General features: G+C 39.4%; 1 protein-coding gene across 3 annotated transcripts in view; it reads right to left on the minus strand.

Moving 5' to 3' along the window:
- The window catches only part of Bicd1 (BICD cargo adaptor 1), a 173159-nt gene that overhangs the window by 69749 nt on the left and 79769 nt on the right, over positions 1 to 23641 (minus strand). For all 3 annotated transcript variants that reach the window (XM_038320929.1, XM_038320930.1, XM_038320928.1), the window contains exons 2-3: positions 12203 to 12415; positions 2586 to 2738 (exon numbers count right to left, since the gene is read on the minus strand). In XM_038320929.1, coding sequence (XP_038176857.1) covers positions 2586 to 2738; positions 12203 to 12415 — 366 coding nt within the window. The remainder of the gene's footprint in view (positions 1 to 2585; positions 2739 to 12202; positions 12416 to 23641) is intronic.

Genomic DNA, 23641 nt, shown 5'->3' on the forward strand with positions numbered 1-23641 from the left:
GTACCAGTTTAGTTGGGATATAGATTTGACTGAAATAAATAAGTCCTAATTGAAAATGCCTTAGTTAAGATAGAAGGACTTTACCCTGTGCAACAGAATGGGAATAGATAGCCAAGACAAGCTTGGAATCTCAGCTCCATAAGATCCTCTGTGAACCATACTTCTCTCTTGCTATATAGCTTCCTACTACAATCCACACAAAGAATCTATGCCAGAGGCAATTCATGTGATATTCTAGCAAAACATCTAGCAACATCTGCCCATGTAGATCTGCAGTGATAATGAGTAATAATTGGAGTAGAAGGGTGATGTGTGATTCCCCTCTGTATGCTGTGAATACCACTGGTGAACAAAGAAACTGCCTTGGCCTGTTGATAGGGCAGAACTGAGGTAGGAAAAACTTAGGTGGGAAAAGCTAAACTGAATGCTGGGAGAAAGGAGGCAGAGTAAAGGAGATGCCATGGAGCTGCCACTAGAGACGGACACGCTGAAACTTTGTTGGCAGGCCACGACCTCATGTGATACACAGATTAATAGAGATGGGTTAAATTAAAATGTAAGGGTTAGCCAATAAGAAGTTAGAGCTAATGGGCCAAGCAGTGATTTAATTAATACAAATTCTGTGTGATTATTTTAGGTCTGAGCTGCCAGGCAGCCAGGAAACAAACTAACAGCATCCTATAACAGAAGGGTAGTAAAAATAAATCTCTTTAAAAGCAGAGAACCTAAGCTCCAATGTCCATGTGATATCCAGCTCCTGGAAATGAATTACCTAGTGTGATAAGATGGAATCATGTTCCAATACAATTGTCAGCATGTACTAGTGTCTGCTAGTACCATGTGGTACTGGTTTTGCAGGCATGAGAGATGTAATATTGAAAGGATCATGAAGTCCTCTTCCACAGTTTCAAAGGCTTTGGGGGACCAACCAGCATGTGGCATGGATAAAGTTCCTGAAAGAAGGTCCTGAGAAACCATTGAGTGAAGCTGTGAGGGTGAACCCTAAGTTGTAGTTGGAGATTTAAAATATTGGAGATACCAGAATCATGAGTCATCTGCCAAGGAAAGCCTACCTAAGACAGAGGCTATATATACTGCAGAAGACAGAGCTAGAGGAATGGGGTACAGTCACTTTCATCACAAGCCTCAGATGGCAGACATGAAGCTGTAGGATTCAGTTAGACTAAATACATTTTTTCACCAAGTAATGTCCATTAGCCTGGGGTGGGTGGCGCAGCCAGAAGCAGAATTTTGTGATTTGAATGTGAAATGTCCCCTATAGGCTCACATGTTTGAATACATGACTCACACCCACTGGTGCTGTTTGGAAAGGCTGTGGAAATTTTAGGAGGTAGAGTTCTGCTGGTGGAAGTTGGTAACTGCGGGGTATGCCTTGAGGACTTATAGCCCAGCTCCATTACCTGATTACTCTCTGTTTTCTAGGGGCAAATGTAATATGACCATCCAACTTCTTGCTCCTGTCACCATATCTTTCCTGCTTGCTAAACCAAAAAAGACCCTTTCTTCCCTAAGTTGTTTTTGTCATGGTTTTTTATTACAGCAATAAAAAGGAACTAAAACATCCTCCAAGCTTTATTATAGGAAGAAAATGTAAATTATAAGGGGCTTTTATAATAAGGTTACAGCTGAAAAAGAAATCAAGCATTTAAAATGAAAGAAGATACAGAAAGAGGGACAAAGGGGAGGAGGAGAGATGAAAGAAAGGGGAAGAAAAAAGAAAGGAAGGAAAGAGAGGAGAGGAAAGATGAAAACAGATGGGAGAAATGGGGAGGGACAGAAAGGGGCAGTTAGGAAAGAAGGGAAGAAAAGGGAAAAAGAAGAAATTGGGTAAAGGAAGGGACATTGGGGAAGGAAGGAAAGAAAGGGAAGGGAAGGGAAGGGAAGGGAAGGAAAGGGAAGGGAAGGGAAGGGAAGGGAAGGGAAGGGAAGGGAAGGGAAGGGAAGGGAAGGGAAGGGAAGGGAAAGAAGGGAAGGGGGACAGAGAAAGGGGAAGAAGACAGACAAGTTTTATAGAAAGATCTTAAGGGTGCTATCTGTATAAAACAAGTTAGTACACCCAGCAGCAACAGGAAATTGCTAAGTTAAATTTATTATATTTGACTTACTACTAAAAAAAAGATCACTAAGTTAAAACAAATTAAAATTTGCTTAATAAAACTGCATTGTAAACTATACTACTTACATTTTTTCTTATACATTTTAGCTGACATAGTAAGATAGAGAAATTCCAGCATACAAATTAAAGGAGTATAAAAAACATGACAAGTTCTTTCTTAAGAAACAAAGCATAGGGCTAAAAAGATGGATCAGCAGTTAAAGAGCATGCACTGCTCTTCCAGAGGACCTGATTCCAGCACCCACATCAAGTGTCTCACAAGTACCTCTAACTCAGGTTCCAGGAAGATTCAGTCTGTGGCTCCTGCAAGCACCTGCACTCCTGTATGTGCTCATACACACACATAAAAATAAACATTTTGAAAGAAAGGGAAGAATGAACTTCATTTATTAGAAAATGTAGATCTATCTATGGTATAACTTTTGAAGAAAATCTTCTTAATCCTCACCTGGTTCTGTTTTAATGTGGACACTAGTTTTTGCAATGTAATATTTTCTTCTTCCAGTTCTGTATAGTCCTGAAGGAGTCTGGTCTCCCGGAATTTATATTCTCGGATTTCATCTTTCATTCGTATTCTCTGTAGCTCCACCATCTCATTGTTCTGAAACAACAAAAGCAGTCAGTATAAAACTTCCTTACTCTAGGTTTCAGAAAATGTAGAAAAGAAACCCTGGTTGTTAGATAACAAAAAAGATTTCCTGTATTTAAATTGGCACTGCCTTTTTAGATGACAATTTAATAATATCTATCAAAATTTTTAAAGAAATCTGACATTTAGCCAGGTGGTAGTGGCGCACGCCTTTAATCCCAGCACTCAGGAGGAAGAGGCAGGCAGATCTCCGTGAGTTCAAGGCCAGCCTGGTCTACAAGAGCTAGTTCCAGGAGAGGCACCAAAAACTACAGAGAAACTTTGTCTCAAAAAAACAAAAGAAAATCTGACATTTAAAATCATTCTTTTTATTGTTTTTATTGAGCTATACTTTTTTCCACTCCCCTCCATTCATCCCCTCCCTCTTTCTACTTTTTCCCATGACCACCACGCTCCCAAGTTACTCAGGAAATCTTGTCGTTTTATTCCTTCCTATGTAAATCCATGTATGTCTCTCTTAAGGTCCTTTTTGCTTCCTAGATTTTCTGGTGTTGTGGACTGAATATTATTCTTTAAAACATTTTCAAAGAAATAAATAAAAATCTAAGTAAATTCCTATTTATTCACACAAAGAACGGAAAATAGACTAAATTTTTGCTATTTGGAGTCACAGTGAAATAATTTTTTTGCTCTGAATTACAAAATCATTTGAAATGATGATAAATACAATCAGAGGGAACTTGGAAGTGTCAAAATGGAAATCTAGCTACAATGTATTATTATATGTAAAAATAAGCTGTGGACTAGTATGCACAGGAGAATCTCATTATGTGTAAAAATTAATAGTGGACTGAAGAAATGGCTCGGTGGTTAAGAGCACTTGCTGTTCTCGTGAGGACCTGATTGGAGTCCCAGGTCCACATGGCATCTTACAAGCATCTGTATCTCCAGTGCAGTGCACCCCATCCCTTCTTCCATCTACAAAGGCACCAGCCATGCACTCAGTGAATTTTCATATATACAGAGAAAACACTCACACACATAAAATAAAAACAAATATTTTTAAAGTAAAGATGTAATGGCATTTCAACTGTATTTTAATAAATAAAGACTGCTTGAAGATCTGAGAGTAAAACAATTCCACTGGGCAATGTCACAGACCAGGTTTTGGTAACACACACCTTTAATCCCAGTACCCACGATGACGACATGCACCTTTAATCCCAAGAGCCACACTGATGTAGATGGGTCTTCTTTCTATGTGTTGCTTTCATTGGTTAATTAATAAAGAAACTGCTTGGCCTGATAGGTCAGAACATAGGTGGGTGGAGTAGACAGAACAGAATGCTGGGAAGAAGGGAAGTGAGTCAGACGCCATGATTCTTTGACCCGAGAGGGATGTAGGCTAGAATCTTCTCCGTAAGCCACCGCCTCAGGGTGCTACACACATTAATAGAAATGGGTTAATCAAGATGTGAGAGTTAGCCAGTAAGAGGCTAGAGCTAATGAGCCAAGCAGTGTTTAAAAGATACAATTTGTGTGTTGTTATTTCGGGGCATAAGCTAGCCAGGCAGCCGGGAGCCGGGTGGCCGGAAGCGGCCCGCCTCTCCTTTTACACCACACTAGTTGCCATAGAAATCGGGTGGTGCATGCCTTTAATCCCAGTGGTCCACGCCTTTAACCCAGTCCTAGAGAGGAATATAAAACAGGGGGAGGGGGAAGACTGACAGCTCTCAGACACAGTCTCCTGAGATTCCTAAAGGCAGGATCGCCATTTTTGGACTGAAGTCGAGGTAAGAGCCAGTGGCTGGCTGTTTTGCTTTTTGGATCTTTAGGTTGAACCCCAATTTCTCTCTCTGAGTTTTTATTAATATGCTTCATAAAGATTTCTATTTAAATAAGTAAATAAATAAAGGGGACTTGGTATGGTGGTGCACATCTGGATTTCCAGAACTTGGGAGTATAGAGCAAGGAAGATCAGTGGCTCATGGACAGATTGGTTATACAAGACCCTCTCTCAAAAACCAAAACAATAAAAATGAATAAAATTAAAAAATGAATACATGTGTACATGCACACACAAACAAACTTTACTTTCATGATATAAACATATTTGTGAAAATTTTCTCCAAACTGTCAGTAGTGATTATTTAGCAGGGTTAAGGTTAGGCAGATCATCACAATAAGCAAAGAGTCTATTACTTTAATTTTATAACTTATAACAAAGCAAAAATTCTCTACAAAATTCTTCATTGTTTAAAAACCCATTTGGTGACTTCCACTCCATGTATATTTATGTTTTATTCCCTTTCCATCTCTGTAGAAAAATGCATTAAATATTTAACCATGCTACTTTATGACTGATAAGACATATCACTTAATTATGATACAGATGATTAGTGAGGGAGAAACACATCTTTGTGTTCATAGCTTGAGAGAGAAACAGGAATCCTCAAATAAAAGGAGGTTTAGGAAATCATGTTAAAACTACACTTTTTTTTTCTCCTAGGCCTCGCAGAACCTTTAAAATATCAATGTTCATTGAGCTTGTGTATATTAACACTCTGTTAGAGCAAAATACAATACGTACCACTTCCTAAATGTATTTGACCATAAGATCCTTACCTTTCTCAAGGAATATTTTAAACAATTTATAGACCAAAACATTGGAAACAAGAGCACCACATAAGCAGAGAAGCATGACTTCCAGCTAGTGAGGCCCTACACAGAGGGGCTGGCAAGAACAAACCCTTCCTTCCTACAGCCTGGGGGTCAGAGACAGCCAGATCATTACCACATCTCACAAATCCTACAAATGACACATGTCACAATTCACAGATCACATATTAACTAGGCCCACCCACTCTTTCATGAAATTCTTCATCTGAACATTTTTCTAAAAGCATACGCTGGACTTTTCCAAGCACCTTTCTCCCGGCCCAAACCACAGAGCAAATAGTCTTTCAACCAAACTTCGTAATACAAAGGTAACTTTACTTACTCCCCTGTAGTGTAGCACCTTCCTGCCCATCCTCCTAAAGAACCCTAAAAACAAAACAAAAACCTTGCCTTCTGGGGAGTTGGGGTAGTGTTGGTGAGGCACTGAGGCTTAACTTCGGACTTCTGCCATGAAGTTAGAGTTGTGAAGGAGAATTTCTGGAAAGAAGCTGTGTCTGCAAAGACTGGCTGCTTGAAACCGCACTAATGTTGAGAGTTCGGAATGCTGCAAGTGCAGAGGCTAACTAACCACCTTATCTTGGGCTACCTTCAAGACCATCAGTAGCCATTCCTTGCCCACATGTAGAGTGGTAGAACTAACACCCTGTGGCTAATAGATTAAAAAAAGAAAGAAAGAAAACCTTTGAAATCTATTAACTAGGCAGACCACTAGCATCCACAAACCCAAAAGCTAAGAATGTCATCAGACATCATCTGAGGCCTAAAACAGATTCCTCCATCTTGCTGCAACCACCTTTCTGATGTCCCCACCAATGTAATTTAAACATGTCATGATTGATGACTTTCTTTGGTCTGCAAAACTATAAAACCACTTCCACATTGAAACATGGAATTTGGAATAACCTAAGTTAACCGAGGGCATGATTATTCACAATGGCTACAGAATAAACGATCTCTTATAAGATGAAAACTGTGTTTAGTATTTCAAAAGTGTCTGATGACACAATGTGGAACTCTGGAAATGATCCATTTTTCACCAAAGGAATTGACATGAATGGGATTCAGTAATCTGCCAGAAACTACTGAGTCCAGAATTCTTGATGTTATTTCCTCAGATGGGTTGTTAGCTCTTTCTGTGGCTCTTGGATCTCTCTTGCTTTGGTTAACAATCTACTTGTTTATTCTGAGCTAGTAAATTAAGGATCCTAATAGGACATATGCCTTTTTAGTCTACCTTCAAAGCTCTTGGTTTAAGGTATTTAGTTCATTTGTTTGCTTTGAAATCACTTTGGTCCAGAAACTTAGGTTTGGTTTGTTTCTTTCATATCTCATAGGCATTTTGAATTTTGTTCAAGATTGGAACTTTAAAGGCTGTTTGTTTTCTGTTTTGTCTTGGTTTTCTTTGTCTTCAAAATATTTTGATTTATTATCTTCTGAGATTTGTCTCTTGACACATACAATTTGGGGTAACCTTTATCTGTGTAAACAGACCATGATCACTCAAAATGACTCCAGAATAAGTTATCTTTTATTCTCTTTAAGATGAGAGCTGTGCTTCTTTGTGTGCATGTCATTGAGGCTAATAAACCTCTTGCCCAAAGTGACTTAGTCTCTCTCTCTCTCTCTCCTCTCTCTCTCTCTCTCTCTCTCTCTCTCTCCCTCTCCCTCTCCCTCTCCCTCTCCCTCTCACTCTCACTCTTCCTCTCCATTTCTCCTCTTCTTGACCTACTTAAAAACAGAGTGGATGAGGTAAACCACAAAACTAGCCAACCATGATTTAAATAATGACATAAAATTGAAATGTAAAAAGTTTAGACAAGATAATCAGGTCCTGTGTAGGAGTTCAGGACATGCCATATTTACATCTTGAATCCCAACACTGGGGAAGCTGGATAGAGGGAGGAATATAAAGGGGAAAAGACAGGAACTCAATGGAGTGTGTAGTAGGAGGTTTGGTGGAGACACAGTGCAGTCTAGGCAGTCTGAAGATCGTTTCTTCAGTCTGAGAATTGGTAGAGTTAAAAGATCTCTCTAGTGGCTTACTGCACTGTTTCTCCGGTCTTCAGCTTTAACCCCTGTCTCTGGGTTTTTATTATTTGTGCTATACCTATCTCTCGGTGACAATGTAGATTAGTGTTAGAATACGTTCCTAGCATTTGCAGGGTCTTATGTTCAATCCCAGTAACAGACACACACATGCACACACACACACACACACACACACACACACACACACACACATAAAGAGGTAGAAGAGGGAGGAAAGGAATGAAGGAGGGAGGGAGAAGGGACGGAGGGAGGGAGAGAGGGAGGGAGGGAGAGAGTGAATGGAGAGAGGGAGGGAGGGAGGGAGGGAGGGAGGGAGGAAGGAAGGAAGGAAGGAAGGAAGGAAGGAAGGAAGGAAGGAAGGAAGGACATGGTAGCTCCAACTTCAATGTGTATTGAAAATATAGCCACTTTCACTACCTTCACTTGTCATCCTGGTTTTAACCACAATCTTCTCACATCTGGATAAGCTATTTATCACTTTAAACTTGAGGATTCACTCCAACAAATTTATGCCACTCTTTTGCTCAGTGACTCAGAGAGTCCAGTGACTCTCCAGCTAATGCAAACACCTGTGAATCCAGCTCCATAGCATCCAGCATTGTCTTCTAGACTCCACAGGTACTTGCACATACATGGTATGCATGATTCATGCAGGCACACACATACACATAATTTAATAAAATAAACCTTTTTAAATGTTCTTAAACAAGACAACAAAAACATTCTTTTTTCTTTGTCTCTCTATCTCTGTCTCTTTCTCTGTCTTTATCTCTCCTGTCTCTCTCTCTCTCTCTCTCTCTCTCTCTCTCTCTCTCTCTCTCTCTCTCTCTCTCTCTCCCTTTCTTCCTCTCCCTCTGAATTGGATCTACGGCACTGCACATGCTAAGCAAGTGTTGTACCATTGAGCTGTATGGTACCCATACCACATAATAAATTGGGTTTTTTTATACATTAGACTTCATCACAATGAAAATTATTTTACTCTGTACAATAGTTTGGATATGGTTTGTTTCTCAAGGACATGTGTTGGGAGATTGGTCCTCCATGTGACAGTTTTAGGAAGGGGGAGACACTTAAGTGATGGGCATAGAAGGAGATTCTTAGGTTAATTAGAGGTGTGTCCTCAGAAGGGATTGTGGGACCAAAATACCTCTGGCTTCCTGCTTGATGATGTAAACCCTCTCTCTTATAGAAATTCCTATCACCACAACAAGATCCTTACCAGAGCTGAGCTGACATGCCCTTGAATGTCCAGAACTGTAAACTAATTTTTTTTCCTTACAAAATATCCTATCTAGGGTACTTCATTATAGTATCAAAACACAGTATCTAATGCTGGCAAGTAATTGTTTTATTTAACTTTTTATAATCATGGATGTTTTGCCTGCATGTACGTATGCATGCCACGAACATGCCTGGTGCCACAGAGGCCAGAAGAGGGTACTGGAATTGAAGTTACAGATGCTTGCTAGTCACCATGTGGGTCCTGGGAATCAAAGCCAGGTCCTCTAGGAGAGTAGCCAAGATGTCAAACTCTGAGCCATATGCCCAGCCCCCAAAGAGATGTTTTTAATTAAGTAAATGAAAAGACAAGTTGCATAGTGGGTAAAAATGTTTGCAAATCATTTATCTAATAAAGAACTTATACCCAAAATACATACAGAATTTTCAACTTTAACTTAAAGAAAAAATCAAATAAACTAGGTAAGAGTCTTGAACAAACACTAAATAGTAGACATGAAGGGCAAATAAGCACAAGAAACATATCCAACGTTATCATCCATTGAGAAAATTAAAATCACAAAACTATCATATCACTACCTATTAGAACATATATAATGAAAAAATATTGACAATATTGAATACTGGAAAGAATACAGGGAAACAGAATCTCTTTTTTTTTTTTTTTTTTTTTTTTAATATTTATTTATTTATTTATTATGTATACAATATTCTGTCTGTGTGTATGCCTTCAGGCCAGAAGAGGGCACCAGACCCCATTACAGATGGTTGTGAGCCACCATGTGGTTGCTGGGAATTGAACTCAGGACCTCTGGAAGAGCAGGCAGTGCTCTTAACCTCTGAGCCATCTCTCCAGCCCAACAGAATCTCTTATATAAAACTTTAATAGTAATATAAAATGTAGTCACTGGTATTCAGATGAGCTCTCACTCTTCTGAGAGAAATAAAAGCATGTGCTGAATTATTTTCTTTTCCTACTGCTGTGACAAAATATCCTTACAAAAGGAACATACGGGAAGAAAAGTTTGTTTTTACTTATAGTTCAAAGGTACAATCCATCAATGTGGCAAGAGCTTGGAGCAGCTAGTCACATCACATACACAATCAGGAAGCAGGGAATGATGAACCTTGTGTTCAGCTCATTTTGTCCTATTTATACATCAGACTTCCAGTCTAAAGCAAGGTGCTACCCTTATGGATGAGTCTTCTCATCTCAGTTAACTCAGTCAAGGTAATCTGCAATATGCCCATCACCTAATCTGTTCTAGAAGTCAAATTGACAATTATAATTAAATATCATTTATGCTCATGAAAAACATAAATGTACATGAATATGTACAGTAGCTTTATTCATAGCCGCCAAAACCTGGAGGAACAAAAAGCTCACAAATAGGGCAAGCAATTAAACAAACTCTAATATGTCAATACAGTAGAATAATACCAGCTATAAAAAGGAACAAACTTGATGTTGATATATACAATTTAGATGAATCTCAAAGGCATTATGAAAAAATTATCCAAAAATGGATTATAGAAAAAAGGATTCAATCTCAAAACGTGCAAACTAAATGACCTTCTTGAAAAGAAAAAAAACTATAGTCAAAGAGGACAAAACATTTGTTTTTAAAGGCATTTGCCTAGCTTACTACAGACATTAAAGATAATTTGAATGGATAAACAAATGAAAAATTGAAACCAAAGGATTAAAACTGAATTGAATGTACAAGGAGAACACATAGGTCCAATGGTTTGTATTTTTAAGAATCGTCAACAAAGGTAAATATAATCAGTGGAAACTTTTTTTTAACACATTGTAAACAGATGTCACAAATCAATGCTAAAAAGAATGGCCAGGGTGCTGACCCAAGACCACATCATGTGAGAGAGTGCCAATGCCTCTAGGTATGCACATTCTGAGGAGATTTTAAGACAGTTTTGCCAAAATAGTTCTTGGGAATAGGCTAAATCTGTCCAGACAAATATAAAACTAAGAAAGTTATTCTCTGTAGATTCAGGAACTAGAAATACAGCTGGTGAAACACAGAGAACCTTCTTTTTTTTTTCAGTTAACCACAGAGTAACAATTAGAGTGGTCAGACACTAACAAGAGACTTGGGAGGGAGGAAAGAGACAGAAAATGAGAACTACTTTCAAACCTTTATTGCACCAGGCATTTAAAAGGGGTCTATTTGTTAGTATTACTATCTCCTTGCTGAAAAGAATGACCTTACCCAATACAATGAGCCATGTGTTAAAGATTTAGTCTATAGCTTGACACTATTGGGAGGTAGTAGAAACTTTAAGAAGTAGGATATTGTGGGATATTTCCAGTCTGAGAAGCCTGTCCTTAAATGGAACAGTGGAGCCCCAGCCTCTTTCTCTTTTGTTCTCTTTTGTATAAAGATTGTAGTTAGTTCTAGTTTGTTCTGCCATACATTCTCTACCATGATGTGCTGTCTCACCCAAAAACAACAGGACCTTTTGATCATGGACTAAAATCCCCAAAATTCAAGTCAAAATAAATCCTTTATCTTTGTAAGTTGACTCTCTCAAGTGTTTATTACAGCAACTGAAAAGCTGATGACAAAGGAAACAAACACAATTTGTCCAGATTACATTGTTGGTAGGTGGTACAGAAGATATTTGAGTCCAGGGATGGACAATTCCTAAAACATGTTCTTTTAGTTCAACTTAATTTTTTTTGTTTTTGGTTTTTTGAGACAGGGTTTCTCTGTAGCTTTGGATCCTGTCCTGGAACTAGCTCTTGTAGACCAGGCTGGCCTCGAACTCACAAAGATCTGCCTGCTTCTGCCTCCTGAGTGCTGGGATTAAAGGCATGTACTGCCACTGCCCAGCTTAGTTTAACTTAATTTTTTAAGATTCAATAAAAATTATTTCTAGGCCGGGCGGTGGTGGCGCACGCCTTTAATCCCAGCACTCGGGAGGTAGAGGCAGGCGGATCTCTGAGTTCGAGGCCAGCCTGGTCTACAAGAGCTAGTTCCAGGACAGGCCCTAGAAACTACAGGGAAACCCTGTCTTGAAAAACAAAAAAAAAAATCCTACATATAAATGAACATAATACTAAAACTAGTAGCAGAGTTGAGACCAGAATACTATTTTCCTAAAACTTAATTCAACAATTTTCCTATTATGGTACCCTACAATTATATTTAGATGAGGTTTTTAACATACATGCATGTATACATAAGGTCAGTGTTTACACATAACACCTAAGTGTATATGCCTTTATCAGTATCAGTAATACTATGGAAACAAGATTAATCATTTTATTAAATAAATACAATACTGTTAATTCAATTGTTACATTCACACGGCATCTATCAAACTAAGGACTTGCCAAACTTTGTTTATTCTTTTCTGTGATGGTTGATTTTGATTGTTAACTTAATTGTAGTAAAAACACATAGGGGAGTGTCTCTGTAGGGAAATTTCTAAAGACAAACAGATACTGAAAGAAAACACTTAAAGGGAATTGGTTTGTTTACCTCCTTCAGTTCCTGCACGACAGCTGTGAGCCTCTCATTTTCTGCCTGGACATTTGTGACCACAGCCCGGCTCTGCTTCAGTTCATTCTGCATCTCCAAGATCTTGTTTAGATAATAAGCTTCCTTGGATGCAGACTCCTGTAGAAGTGTTTCCTCCCGAGTCTCTCCATCCTCAGCCACTTTACGATGGATAGAGAAGGATTGCCCAAATGCCTGCAGAGAATTTCGAAAGAGAAAGTGAAAAATGAAAAACACCTCAAGATTGTTGAACAGCATTAGGCAGATGCTTTATTTGGCTTTGTGTATAAGGAAAGCTATTCTGATGATAAAAGGGCTGAGAAAGAAATCAGAGAAACATCAGCTTTCACAATAGCCACAACTATCATAAAATATCTCAGAGTAACTCTCAACAAATAAGTGAAGACTTGTATGACAAGAACTTAAAATCTTTGAAGAAAGAAATTAAAGAAGACACCAGATAGTTGAAAGATCTCCCATACTCTTGGGTAGGTAGAATTAACATAGTAAAAATGGCAATCTTACCAAAAGCAATCTACAGATTCAATGCAATGCCCATCAAAACCCCAGCAAAATTCTTCATAGACTTTGAAAGAATGGTACTCAACTTCGTATGGAAGAGCAAAAAAACCAGGATAGCCAAAACAATCCTCTACAATAAAAGAACTTCTGGAGGCATCACAATGCCTGACTTCAAACTCTACTACAGAGCTACAGTACTGAAAACAGCCTGGTATTGGTGTAAGAAAAGACAGCAGGACCAATGGAACCAAATCGAAGACCCAGATATTAATCCACACACCTTTGAACACCTGATTTTTGACAAAGAAGCAAAAAATATCAAATGAAAAAAAGAAAGCATATTTAACAAATGATGTTGCAAAACTGAATATCAACATGTAGAAGAATGAAAATAGACCCATATCTATCACCATGCACAAAACTCAAGTCCAAATGGATCAAAGACCTCAACATAAAGCCAGCCACGCTGAACCTTATAGAAGAGAAAGTAGAAAGTACACTTGAATGCATTGGCACAGGAGACCACTTCCTAAATATAACCCTAGCAGCACAGTGAGAGAAAGAATTAATAAATGGGACCTCCTGAAACTGAGAAGCTTCTGTAAAGCAAAGGACATGGTCAACAAGACAAAACAACAGCCTACAGAATGGGAAAAGATCTTCACTAACCCCACATCACACAGAGGTCTGATCTCCAAAACATACAAACAACTCAAGAAATTGGTCATCAAAAGAACAAATAATCCAATAAAAAAATGAGTGCAGACCTAAACAGAGAACTCTCAACAAAGGAATCTAAAATGTCTAAAAGACACTTAGGGAAATGTTCAACATCCTTAGTCATCAGAGAAATGCAAATCAAAACAACTCTGAGATTCCATCTTACACCTGTAAGAATGGCCAAGATCAAAATCACTAATGACAACTTATGCTGGAGAGGCTGTGGGGTAAAGGGAACACTCCTGCATTCCTGGTGGGAATGCAAGCTGGTAAACCCCTTTGGATGTCAGTGTGGTGATTTCTCAGAAAATTAGGAAACAACCTTCTTCAAGACCCAGTAATACCACTTTTGGGTTTATATCCAAAGGATGCTTAATCGTGCCACAAGGATATGTGCTCAACTATATTCATAGCAGCTTTGTTTGTCATAGCCAGAACCTGGAAACAACCTAAATGCCCCTTGACCAAAGAATGGATAAGGAAAATGTGGTACATTTAGACAATGGAGTACTACACAGCAGAAAAAAATAGCAACATCTTGAATTTTGCAGACAAATGGATGGAGCTAGAAAACATCATTTTGAGTGAGGTAACACAGACACAGAAAGACAATTGTCATAAGTGGTTTTTAAAGATAAAGCAAAGAAAGCCAGCCTATAAATCATAATCCCAGAGAACTTAGACAACAATGAGGACACTAAGAGAGACGTGTATAGATCAAATTAGCATGGGAGTAGAAAAAGGCAAGAGCTCCCGAGTAAATTGGAAGCATGAGGACCTTGGGAGAGGATTGAAGGGGAGGGGAGAGACAGAGAGGGGAGCAGAGAAAAATGTAGAGCTCAATAAAAATCAATTAAAAAGACATTTAAAAAAAGAAAGGCTACTCTGAAATACTTCTAGGTACAAAAATAAAATAATAAAGTCTACTTACTGACAAGAAATGTATGTCACTACTGCATCCCTAGGATTACCATGCCATGATGACCGGTGTCATTCATGTGCATCATAGCTGGGTAGCACTGTTGGTTGCTTCCTGCCTTTGGAAGATTGCATGGTGTTTTCTGGTACCATGAAATCTAGTCCTCAGGGAGGAGGAGTTCAAATAAGTTCCAAATCAGGGGTCTCTGGGATCTGTGCCTGAAGTGCCTTGTTTCCTGGAGAAAGTATTGTCAGCCCAGATGGGAAATTTTCACTTAAATTATATATGGATATTTATACAGAGACTTACTATATTACAGGAACTTTTAGTTAATTAGTTAATAGTATGAGTCCTTATGACTTTTTCAGACAGTCTTACTGTTGTTTTACCTTTCTTTTGTTATCATCCTTCTCACTGCCTAATTAGAGCCTCCCACATTTTCCATTTCCTCTGTCTGATCACTTGTCCTCTTTCTACTGTTCCCCACTCTGCACCTTGGCAATGCTTTCCTGATTTCTGCAGTTACTCCAAGATATGTACTTATATCTGAAGATTTGGAGCTAGAGAATATGGACATTTGTCTTTCTGAGTATGGGCTACCTCTCACAGTATAATCTTTCCTAGTTCCATCCATTTACCTGAAAAGTTCACGTTTTCATTTTTCTTTACAGCTGAACAGTATTCCATAGTGTATATGTAACATATTTTCATTGCCCATTCTTCAGTTGAAGGACATTCAAGTTGTTTCCATTTCCTAGTTTTTGTCAATAGAACATGGTTGAGCAAGTATCTGTGAAGTAGAATATCAAGTACTTTGGGCATAAACCAGGGAGAGGTATAGGCGAGTCAAATGGTAAGTTTATTTTTAGCTTTTTGATAATGCTCCAGAGTGGCTGGGCCACTTTGTAATTCCAGCAAAAAGGAATAAGGGTTCTCTTTTCTCTACATCCCCTGAAGCATCTGTTGTCCATTCTTTTGTTGGTATTTGTTATTCTGACAGGGATATTTTGATTTGTATTTCACTAATTGTTAGAGATGAACAATTTCTGGGGCATTTCTTAGCCTTTAATTTTTCTTTTTCTTTTTTGAATCATCTATTCCGGTCTCAGGCCCATTTTTTTAAATGGGTCATTTGTTTTCTTTATTTAAAGGTGGTTTTTGTTTGTTTGCTTGCTTGCTTGCTTGCTTTTGTTAGGTAATTTAGCCCCCCCCCCTTTTTTTAGTTCTTTACATATTCTGTATGTTCTCAGACATATAGCTGACAAACATCCTTTCCCATTCTTGGGCTTCCTCTTCACTTCACTGACTGTTTCTTTAACTGTGCAGACGCTTTTTAGTTTTATGAAGTAGAGCTTTGTCAACTGTTGATCTTAATTCTTGGGAAAATGGACTCCAATTTAGAAAGTTTTTCCTGCCGGGCGGTGGTGGCGCACGCCTTTAATCCCAGCACTCTGGAGGCAGAGGCAGGCGGATCTCTGTGAGTTCGAGGCCAGCCTGGTCTACAAGAGCTAGTTCCAGGACAGGCTCTAAAAAAGCTGCAGAGAAACCCTGTCTCGAAAAACCAAAAAAAGAAAGAAGAAAAAAAAAAGAAAGTTTTTCCTATACCTATATCATGTAGTGTATTGCCTATATTTTATTATAGCTGTTTCAGTGTTTAGTGTTTCTCAATTAGGTCTTTGATATGTTTGCTTTAATCTCCCATCCATCCCAGTTGGGTTTCCAGGACATAGACACATAGGCCACAGGCATGTAGCTAACAAAAACTTATCTAATCTATGTTTAAAGCTTTATGTTAAAACCACTTTCTGGTTTTAATGCAGAATGTTCCCAATTGGCTCATGTGTTTAAAAACTTGGTCCCTAGTGAGTGGCATTGTTTGGGAAAGTTATGGAATTTTTATTAAGAAGGATCTCATTAGTGCAAATGTCATCTCTGAAACGTCAAGTTTTCTATGTTCTTGCCTGAGTCTTCTCTGCTTCCTGATTCTGCAGAGATATAACAAGCAGTGGCCTCAAGTTCTGGTCAACACAAAAAGGCACCATCATGCCTTCTTTCACTTGAAGGACAACTCCTCTCAAACTGCAAGCTAGAATAAACCCTTCCTTCCTTAAGTTGTTTCTATTGGGTATTATTCACATCTATGAAGAACGTAACTATTACAAACACTAAACACATTTCATGAGTTGAAGATTGTATCCTAAACTTTATATATAACAATGAAAATCAAAATTTGAAAGAAAACTTTTCCCACAACTCACTTATTTGTAAAATTTCACACACACACAAAGTCCTAGCTTCTTCACCTTGTTCCTTTGGAAGGTCTAAGTTCCTTTGCTATTTTGAAACAAATTGTCACTAGGTCTTTAGAAAGGTGATTACCTTCAATATGACATCTTATTTATCATCAGTATTCAAAGTCATACAGTAGCAAGAAAACGGTGTACCATGAACTAAAACTAAGACATGTTTTCTCTTTGCAAAGCACTGTATTAAAGTTCATCAAAGAGGAGTTCCATCTGGACGGGCGAGTGTGTGCTATCCTGGGGCGACCTGCCATGGAAGAGAGCACAACCCCCCTCCCCCAGCTCCTGGGGTGTCTTTGATACACACGTCCCTGCCTCTCCCAAGCCTTCCCTAGTGTATTCAAGGTCCTTGGCTCAGGACCAGTGTCCTGTTCCTGCACCAAGGCCATCCACCCAGAGGGGTGAGAGGCTGGCCTCCATGCAGGTCTGAGGATTCCTGCAAGGGAGTGCAGGCTCCTTCAGATTGTGCTGCAAGGTGCGCTGTGTGATACTCCACCCCGCCCTGCCTCCACCTTTGCTCTTTTGTCCCTGCAGCATCCCTGGGCTACCAGGAATCCCTGATTCAGTGCTGTGGAGCTCCATCTGGATGGGTGAGTGTGTGCTATCCTGGGGTGACCTGCCCTGGAAGAGAGTACAGCTCCCCTCCCCCAGCGCCTGGTACAGGGTGTCTTTGGTACACACGTCCATAACTCTCCCAAGCCCTCTCTAGTGTATTCAAGGTCCTTAGCTCAGGACCAGTGTCCCGCTCCTGCACCAAGGCCATCCACCCAGAGGGGTGAGAGGCTGCCCTCCAGGAAGGTCTAAGGATTCCAGCAAGGGAGTGTAGGTATCTTCAGCTGTGCTGCAAGGTTCTCTGTGTGATACTCGACCCCGCCCTGCCACCAAGTTCACCCTTTTGTCTGCAGTGTCCTGAGGCTACCAGCATCCCTGATTCAGTGCTGATGAGTTCCATCCAGTCAGGAATAGCTCCTGCCCCTGCACTGAGGAGATCCACCCAGATTCAGTCACAGCAAAGATTGGACAAAGACACCAAGTCTCTCCTGGCTCCATTTGAAGGAAGAGATGGGCAGGCGCCAATGCAAGAACTCATCCAACAACCTGAAGGGCAACATGACATCACCAGAATCCAGACATCCCGAAACAACAAGAATTGAACACCCTACTCCAGAAAAAATAGAAGAAATTGACCTTAAACAATACTTTATGAAAATAATAGAGGACCTTAAACAGGAGGTAAAAAACTGCCATAAAGAAATGGAGATGACAAACAAAAAGGTAGACGAAATAAATAAATCTCTCAAAGATACCCAAGAAAAACAAGAAAAAGCAATCAAAAAGGTAAGGGAAACAGTTCAAGACCTGAAAAATGAAATGGAGGTAATGAAGAAAACACAATCCGAGGGAAGACTGGAAATGGAAATTCTGAGTAAATGAACAGAAACTACAGAGACAAGTATTACCAACAGAATACAAGAGATGGAAGAAAGAACCTCAGACTCTGACAATACTATAAAGGAAATAAACTCACAGATTAAAGAACAAAACAAATCTAAGACATTCTTAACACAAAACATCTAGGAAATCTAGGACACCATGAAAAGACCAAACCTAAGAATAATTGGGGTAGAAGAAGGAGAAGAATTAAAACTCAAAGGCCCAGAAAACATATTCAACAAAATCATAGAAGAAAACTTCCCCAACCTAAAGAAGGATGTTCCTATGAAGGTACAAGAAGCCTACAGAACACCAAATAGACTGGATCAAAAGAAAGCATCCCCACGCCATATAATAATCAAAACACAAAACATACAGAATAAAGAACAGATATTAAGAGCTGCAAAGGAAAAAGGTCAAGTAACATATAAAGGGAAACCTATCAGAATTACACCTGACTTCTCAATGGAAACCATGAAAGCCAGAAGGTCTTGGATAGATGTGCTACAGACACTAAGGGAACATGTATGCAAGCCCAGACTACTATACCCAGCAAAGCTTGCATTCACCATCGATGGAGAAAACAAGATATTCCAGGACAAAAACAGATTTAAACAATACGTAGCCACAAATCCAGGCTTGCAGAAAGTAACAGAAGGAAAATCACAAACCAAGGAGTCCAACAATGCCCACAATAACTCAGACATCTAGCAACCCCTCACCAGCACAACTCAGAGAAGGGAAACACACAAACTCTACTACAAAAAAATTACCGGAGTTAACATCCACTGGTCATTAATATCACTTAATATCAATGGACTCAATTCACCTATAAAAAGGCACAGGCTAAGAGATTGGATACGAAAACAGGATCCAACATTCTGTTGTTTACAAGAAACACACCTCAACCACAAAGACAGACATCTACTCAGAATAAAGGGTTGGGAAAAGGTTTATCAAGCAAATGGACCTAAGAAACAAGCGGGTGTGGCCATACTAATTTCTAACAAAGTTGACTTCAAACTAAAATCAATCAGAAAAGATGGAAAGGGACACTTTATACTAATAACAGGAAAAATCCATCAGAATGAAGTCTCAATCCTGAATATCTATGCCCCTAATATAAAAGCACCCACTTATGTAAAAGAAACATTACTAGAACTCAAGGCAGCCATCAAACCACTAATACTAGGAGAATTCAACACTCCTCTCTCACCAATGGACAAGTCAATCAGACAGAAACCCAACAGAGAATTAAAAGACTTAATGGAGGTAATGAACCAAATGGACTTAACAGATATCTGTGGAACATTCCACCCAAATAAAAAAGAATATACCTTCTTCTCTGTGGCTCATGGAACCTTTTCGAAAATTGACCGTATACTCAGTAACAAAGCAAACTTCCACAGTTACAAAAAAATATTAGTAACCACCTGTGTCTTATCGGATCACCATGGATTAAAATTAGAATTCAACAACAATGCTACCCCCAGAAAGCCTACAAACTCATGGAAACTGAACAGTCAACTACTGAACCACACCTGGGTCAAGGAAGAAATAAAGAAAGAAATTAAAGTCTTCCTTGAATTTAATGAAAATAAAGACACAACATACTCAAATCTATGGGACACTATGAAAGCAGTGCTAAGAGGAAAGTTCATAGCACTAAGTGCCCACTTAAAGAAAACAGAGAAAGCACTCATGGGAGACTTAACAGCACACATGAAAGCTCTAGAAAAAAAAGAATCAGACTCACCTAGGAGAAGAACAAGACTGGAAATAATCAAACTGAGGGCAGAAATCAACAAAATAGAAACACAGAAAACAGTCCAAAGAATCAATGAAACAAAAAGCTGGTTCTTGGAGAAAAGCAACAAGATTGACAAACCCCTTTCCAAACAAATCAAACAGCAGAGAGAGAACAAGCAAATTAATAAGATCAGAAATGAAAAGGGGGACATAACCACAGATACAGAGGAAATTCAGAGAATCATTAGATCTTACTATAAAAGCCTGTATGCCACAAAATTGGAAAATGTAAAAGAAATGGACATTTTTTTAGATAAGTACCATATACCAAAGTTAAGCCAGGACCAGGTGAACAATCTAAATAGTCCTGTTAGTTGTGAAGAATTAGAATCTGTTATCAAAAACCTCCCTACCAAAAAGAGCCCAGGACCTGATGGTTTCAATGCAGAATTCTACCAGAACTTCCAAGAAGACCTAATACCTATACTCCTTAAGGTATTTCATAATATAGAAACAGAAGAGTCATTGCCAAATTCCTTTTATGAAGCTACAGTTACCCTGATACCTAAACCACACAAAGACTCAACCAAGAAAGAGAATTACAGGCCAATCTCAGTCATGAACATTGACGAAAAATTCTCAATAAAATACTGGCAAACCGAATCCAAGAACACGTTAGAAAAATTATCCACTATGATCAAGTAGGCTTCATCCCAGAGATGCAGGGCTGGTTCAACATATGAAAATCTATCAATGTAATCCATCATATAAATAAACTGAAGGAAAAAACCATATGACCATCTCATTAGATGCTGAAAAAGCATTTGACAAAATTCAACACCGCTTTATGATAAAGATCTTGGAGAGATTAGGGATACAAGGGTCATTCCTAAATATAATAAAGGCATTTACAGCAAGCCGACAGCTAACATCAAATTAAATGGAGAAAAACTCAAGGCCATCCCACTAAATTCAGGAACACGACAAGGCTGTCCACTCTCTCCTTATCTCTTCAATATAGCGCTTGAAGTTCTAGCAATAGCAATAAGACAACATAAGGGAATCAAGGGGATTTGATTTGGAAAGGAAGAAGTTAAACTTTCGTTATTTGCAGATGATATGATAGTGTACATAAGCGACCCCCAAAACTCCACCAAAGAACTCCTACAGCTGTTAAACTCCTTCAGTAACGTGGCAGGATACAAGATCAACTCCAAAAAATCAGTTGCCCTCCTATACACAAAGGATAAGGAAGCAGAGAGGGAAATCTGAGAAGTATCACCTTTCACGATAGCCACAAATAGCATAAAATATCTTGGGGTAACTCTTCACTTCAAGGAAGTGAAGGATCTATTTGACAAGAACTTTAAGTCTTTGAAGAAAGAAATTGAAAAGGATACCAGAAAATGGAAGGATCTCCCTTGCTCTTGGATTGGGAGGATCAACATAGTAAAAATGGCAATTCTACCAAAAGCAATCTATAGATTCAATGCAATCCCAATCAAGGTCCCATCAAAATTCTTCACAGATCTTGAGTGGACAGCAATCAACTTTATATGGAAAAGCAAGAAACCCAGGATAGCTAAAACAATCTTATACAATAAAGGAACTTCTGGAGGCATTACCATCCCTGACTTCAAACTCTATTACAGAGCTACAGTATTGAAAACAGCTTGGTATTGGCATAAAAACAGAGAAGTCGACCAATGGAATTGAATAGAAGACCCGGATCTTAACCCACAAACCTATGAACACCTGGTTTTTGATAAAGAAGCCAAAAGTACACAATGGAAGAAGGAGGGCATCCTCAACAAATGGTGCTGGCATAACTGGATGTCAACATGTAGAAGAATGAAAGTAGATCCGTGTCTATCACCATGCACAAAACTCAAGTCCAAATTAAAGACCTCAATATTAATCTGAACACACTGAGCCTGATAGAGGAGAAAGTGGGAAGTACTCTACAACAAATGGGCACAGGGAACCGTTTCCTATGCATAACCCCAGCTGCACAGACTTTAAGGGCAACATTGAATAAATGGGACCTCCTGAAGCTGAGCAGCTTCTGTAAAGCAAAGGACACTGTCACTAAGACACAAAGGCCAGCCTACTGACTGGGAAAAGATCTTCACCAACCCTGCAACAGACAAAGGTCTGATCTCCAAAATATATAAGGAACTCAAGAGACTAGACTTTAAAATGCTAATTAACCCAATTAAAAAATGGGGCGCTAAACTGAACAGAGAATTCTCAACAGAAGAAGTTCAAATGGCCAAAAGACACTTAAGGTCATGCTCAACCTCCTTAGCGATCAGGGAAATGCAAATCAAAACAACTTTGAGATACCATCTTACACCTGTCAGAATGGCTAAAATCAAAAACACCAATGATAGCCTTTGCTGGAGAGGTTGTGGGGTAAGGGGTACACTTATCCATTGCTGGTGGGAATGCACACTTGTGCAACCACTTTGGAAAGCAGCATGGCGGTTTCTCAGGAAATTCAGGATCAACCTACCCCAGGACCCAGCAATTCCACTCTTGGGAATATACCCAAGAGATGCCCTATCATATTACAAAAGCATTTGTTCAACTATGTTCGTAGCAGCATTATTTGCAATAGCCAGAACCTGGAAACAACCTAGATGCCCTTCAGTGGAAGAATGGATGAAGAAATTGTGGAATATATACATAATAGAGCACTACTCAGTGGTAAAAAAACGACATCTTGAATTTTGCATGCAAATGGATGGAAATAGAAAACACTATTCTGAGTGATGTTACCCAGACCCAAAAATTGAACATGGGATGTACTCACTCATAATTGGTTTCTAACCATAAATAAAGGACATCGAGCTTATAATTCGTGATCCTAGAGAAGATAAATAAGAATGTGAACCCAAAGAAAAACAGATAGTTATCCTCCTGGATATTGTAAGTAGTCAAGATTGCCGGGCAAATATTGGGAACTTGGGGGCAGGGTGTGATGGGGGTAAGGGGAGATGCGGAGAGAAAAGTGTGAAGGGGAGGATGGGGAGAGCGTGGGGGAATGGGATGGCTGGGATACAGGAAGTGTGGATATGGGAGCAGGGAAGTATATATCTTAATTAAGGGTGCCATTTTAGGGTTGGCAAGAGACTTGACTCTAGAGGGGTTCCCAGGTATCCAGGGAGATGCCCCCAGCTAGTTCCGTGGGTAGCTGAGGAGAGGGAGCCGGAAAAGGCCAGATCCTATAGTCATACTGATGAATATCTTGCATATCACCATAGAACCTTCATCTGGCGATGGATGGAGTTAGAGACAGAGCCACACATTGGTGCACCGGATGGAGCACCCAAGGTCCAAATGAGGAGCAGAAGGAGAGAGAACATGAGCAAGGAAGTCAGGACTGTTAGGGGTGCTCCCACCCACTGATATGGTGGGGCTAATCTTATTGGAGCTCACCAAGGCCAGCTGGACTGGGACTGAAAAAGCACGGAATAAAACCAGACTCCCTGAACATGGCGGACAATGAGGACTGCTGAGAAGCCAAGGACAATGGCACTGGATTTGGCTCCTACTACACATTCTGGCTTTGGGGTGGGGGGCTAGCCTGATTGGATGCTTACCTTCCTAGACTTGGATGGAGGGGGGAGGAACATGGACTTCCCACAGGGCAGGGAACCCTTACTGCTCTTAGGACAGGAGAGGGAGGGGGAGTGGGGGGGGGTAAATGGGAGGCGGGGAGGAGGCGGAAATTTTTAATTAAATAAAAAAAAAAACAAAGAAAAACTTCAT

This window comes from Arvicola amphibius, chromosome 2 (genome assembly GCF_903992535.2).
Source record: "Arvicola amphibius chromosome 2, mArvAmp1.2, whole genome shotgun sequence".
Taxonomy (NCBI): Eukaryota; Metazoa; Chordata; class Mammalia; order Rodentia; family Cricetidae; genus Arvicola; species Arvicola amphibius.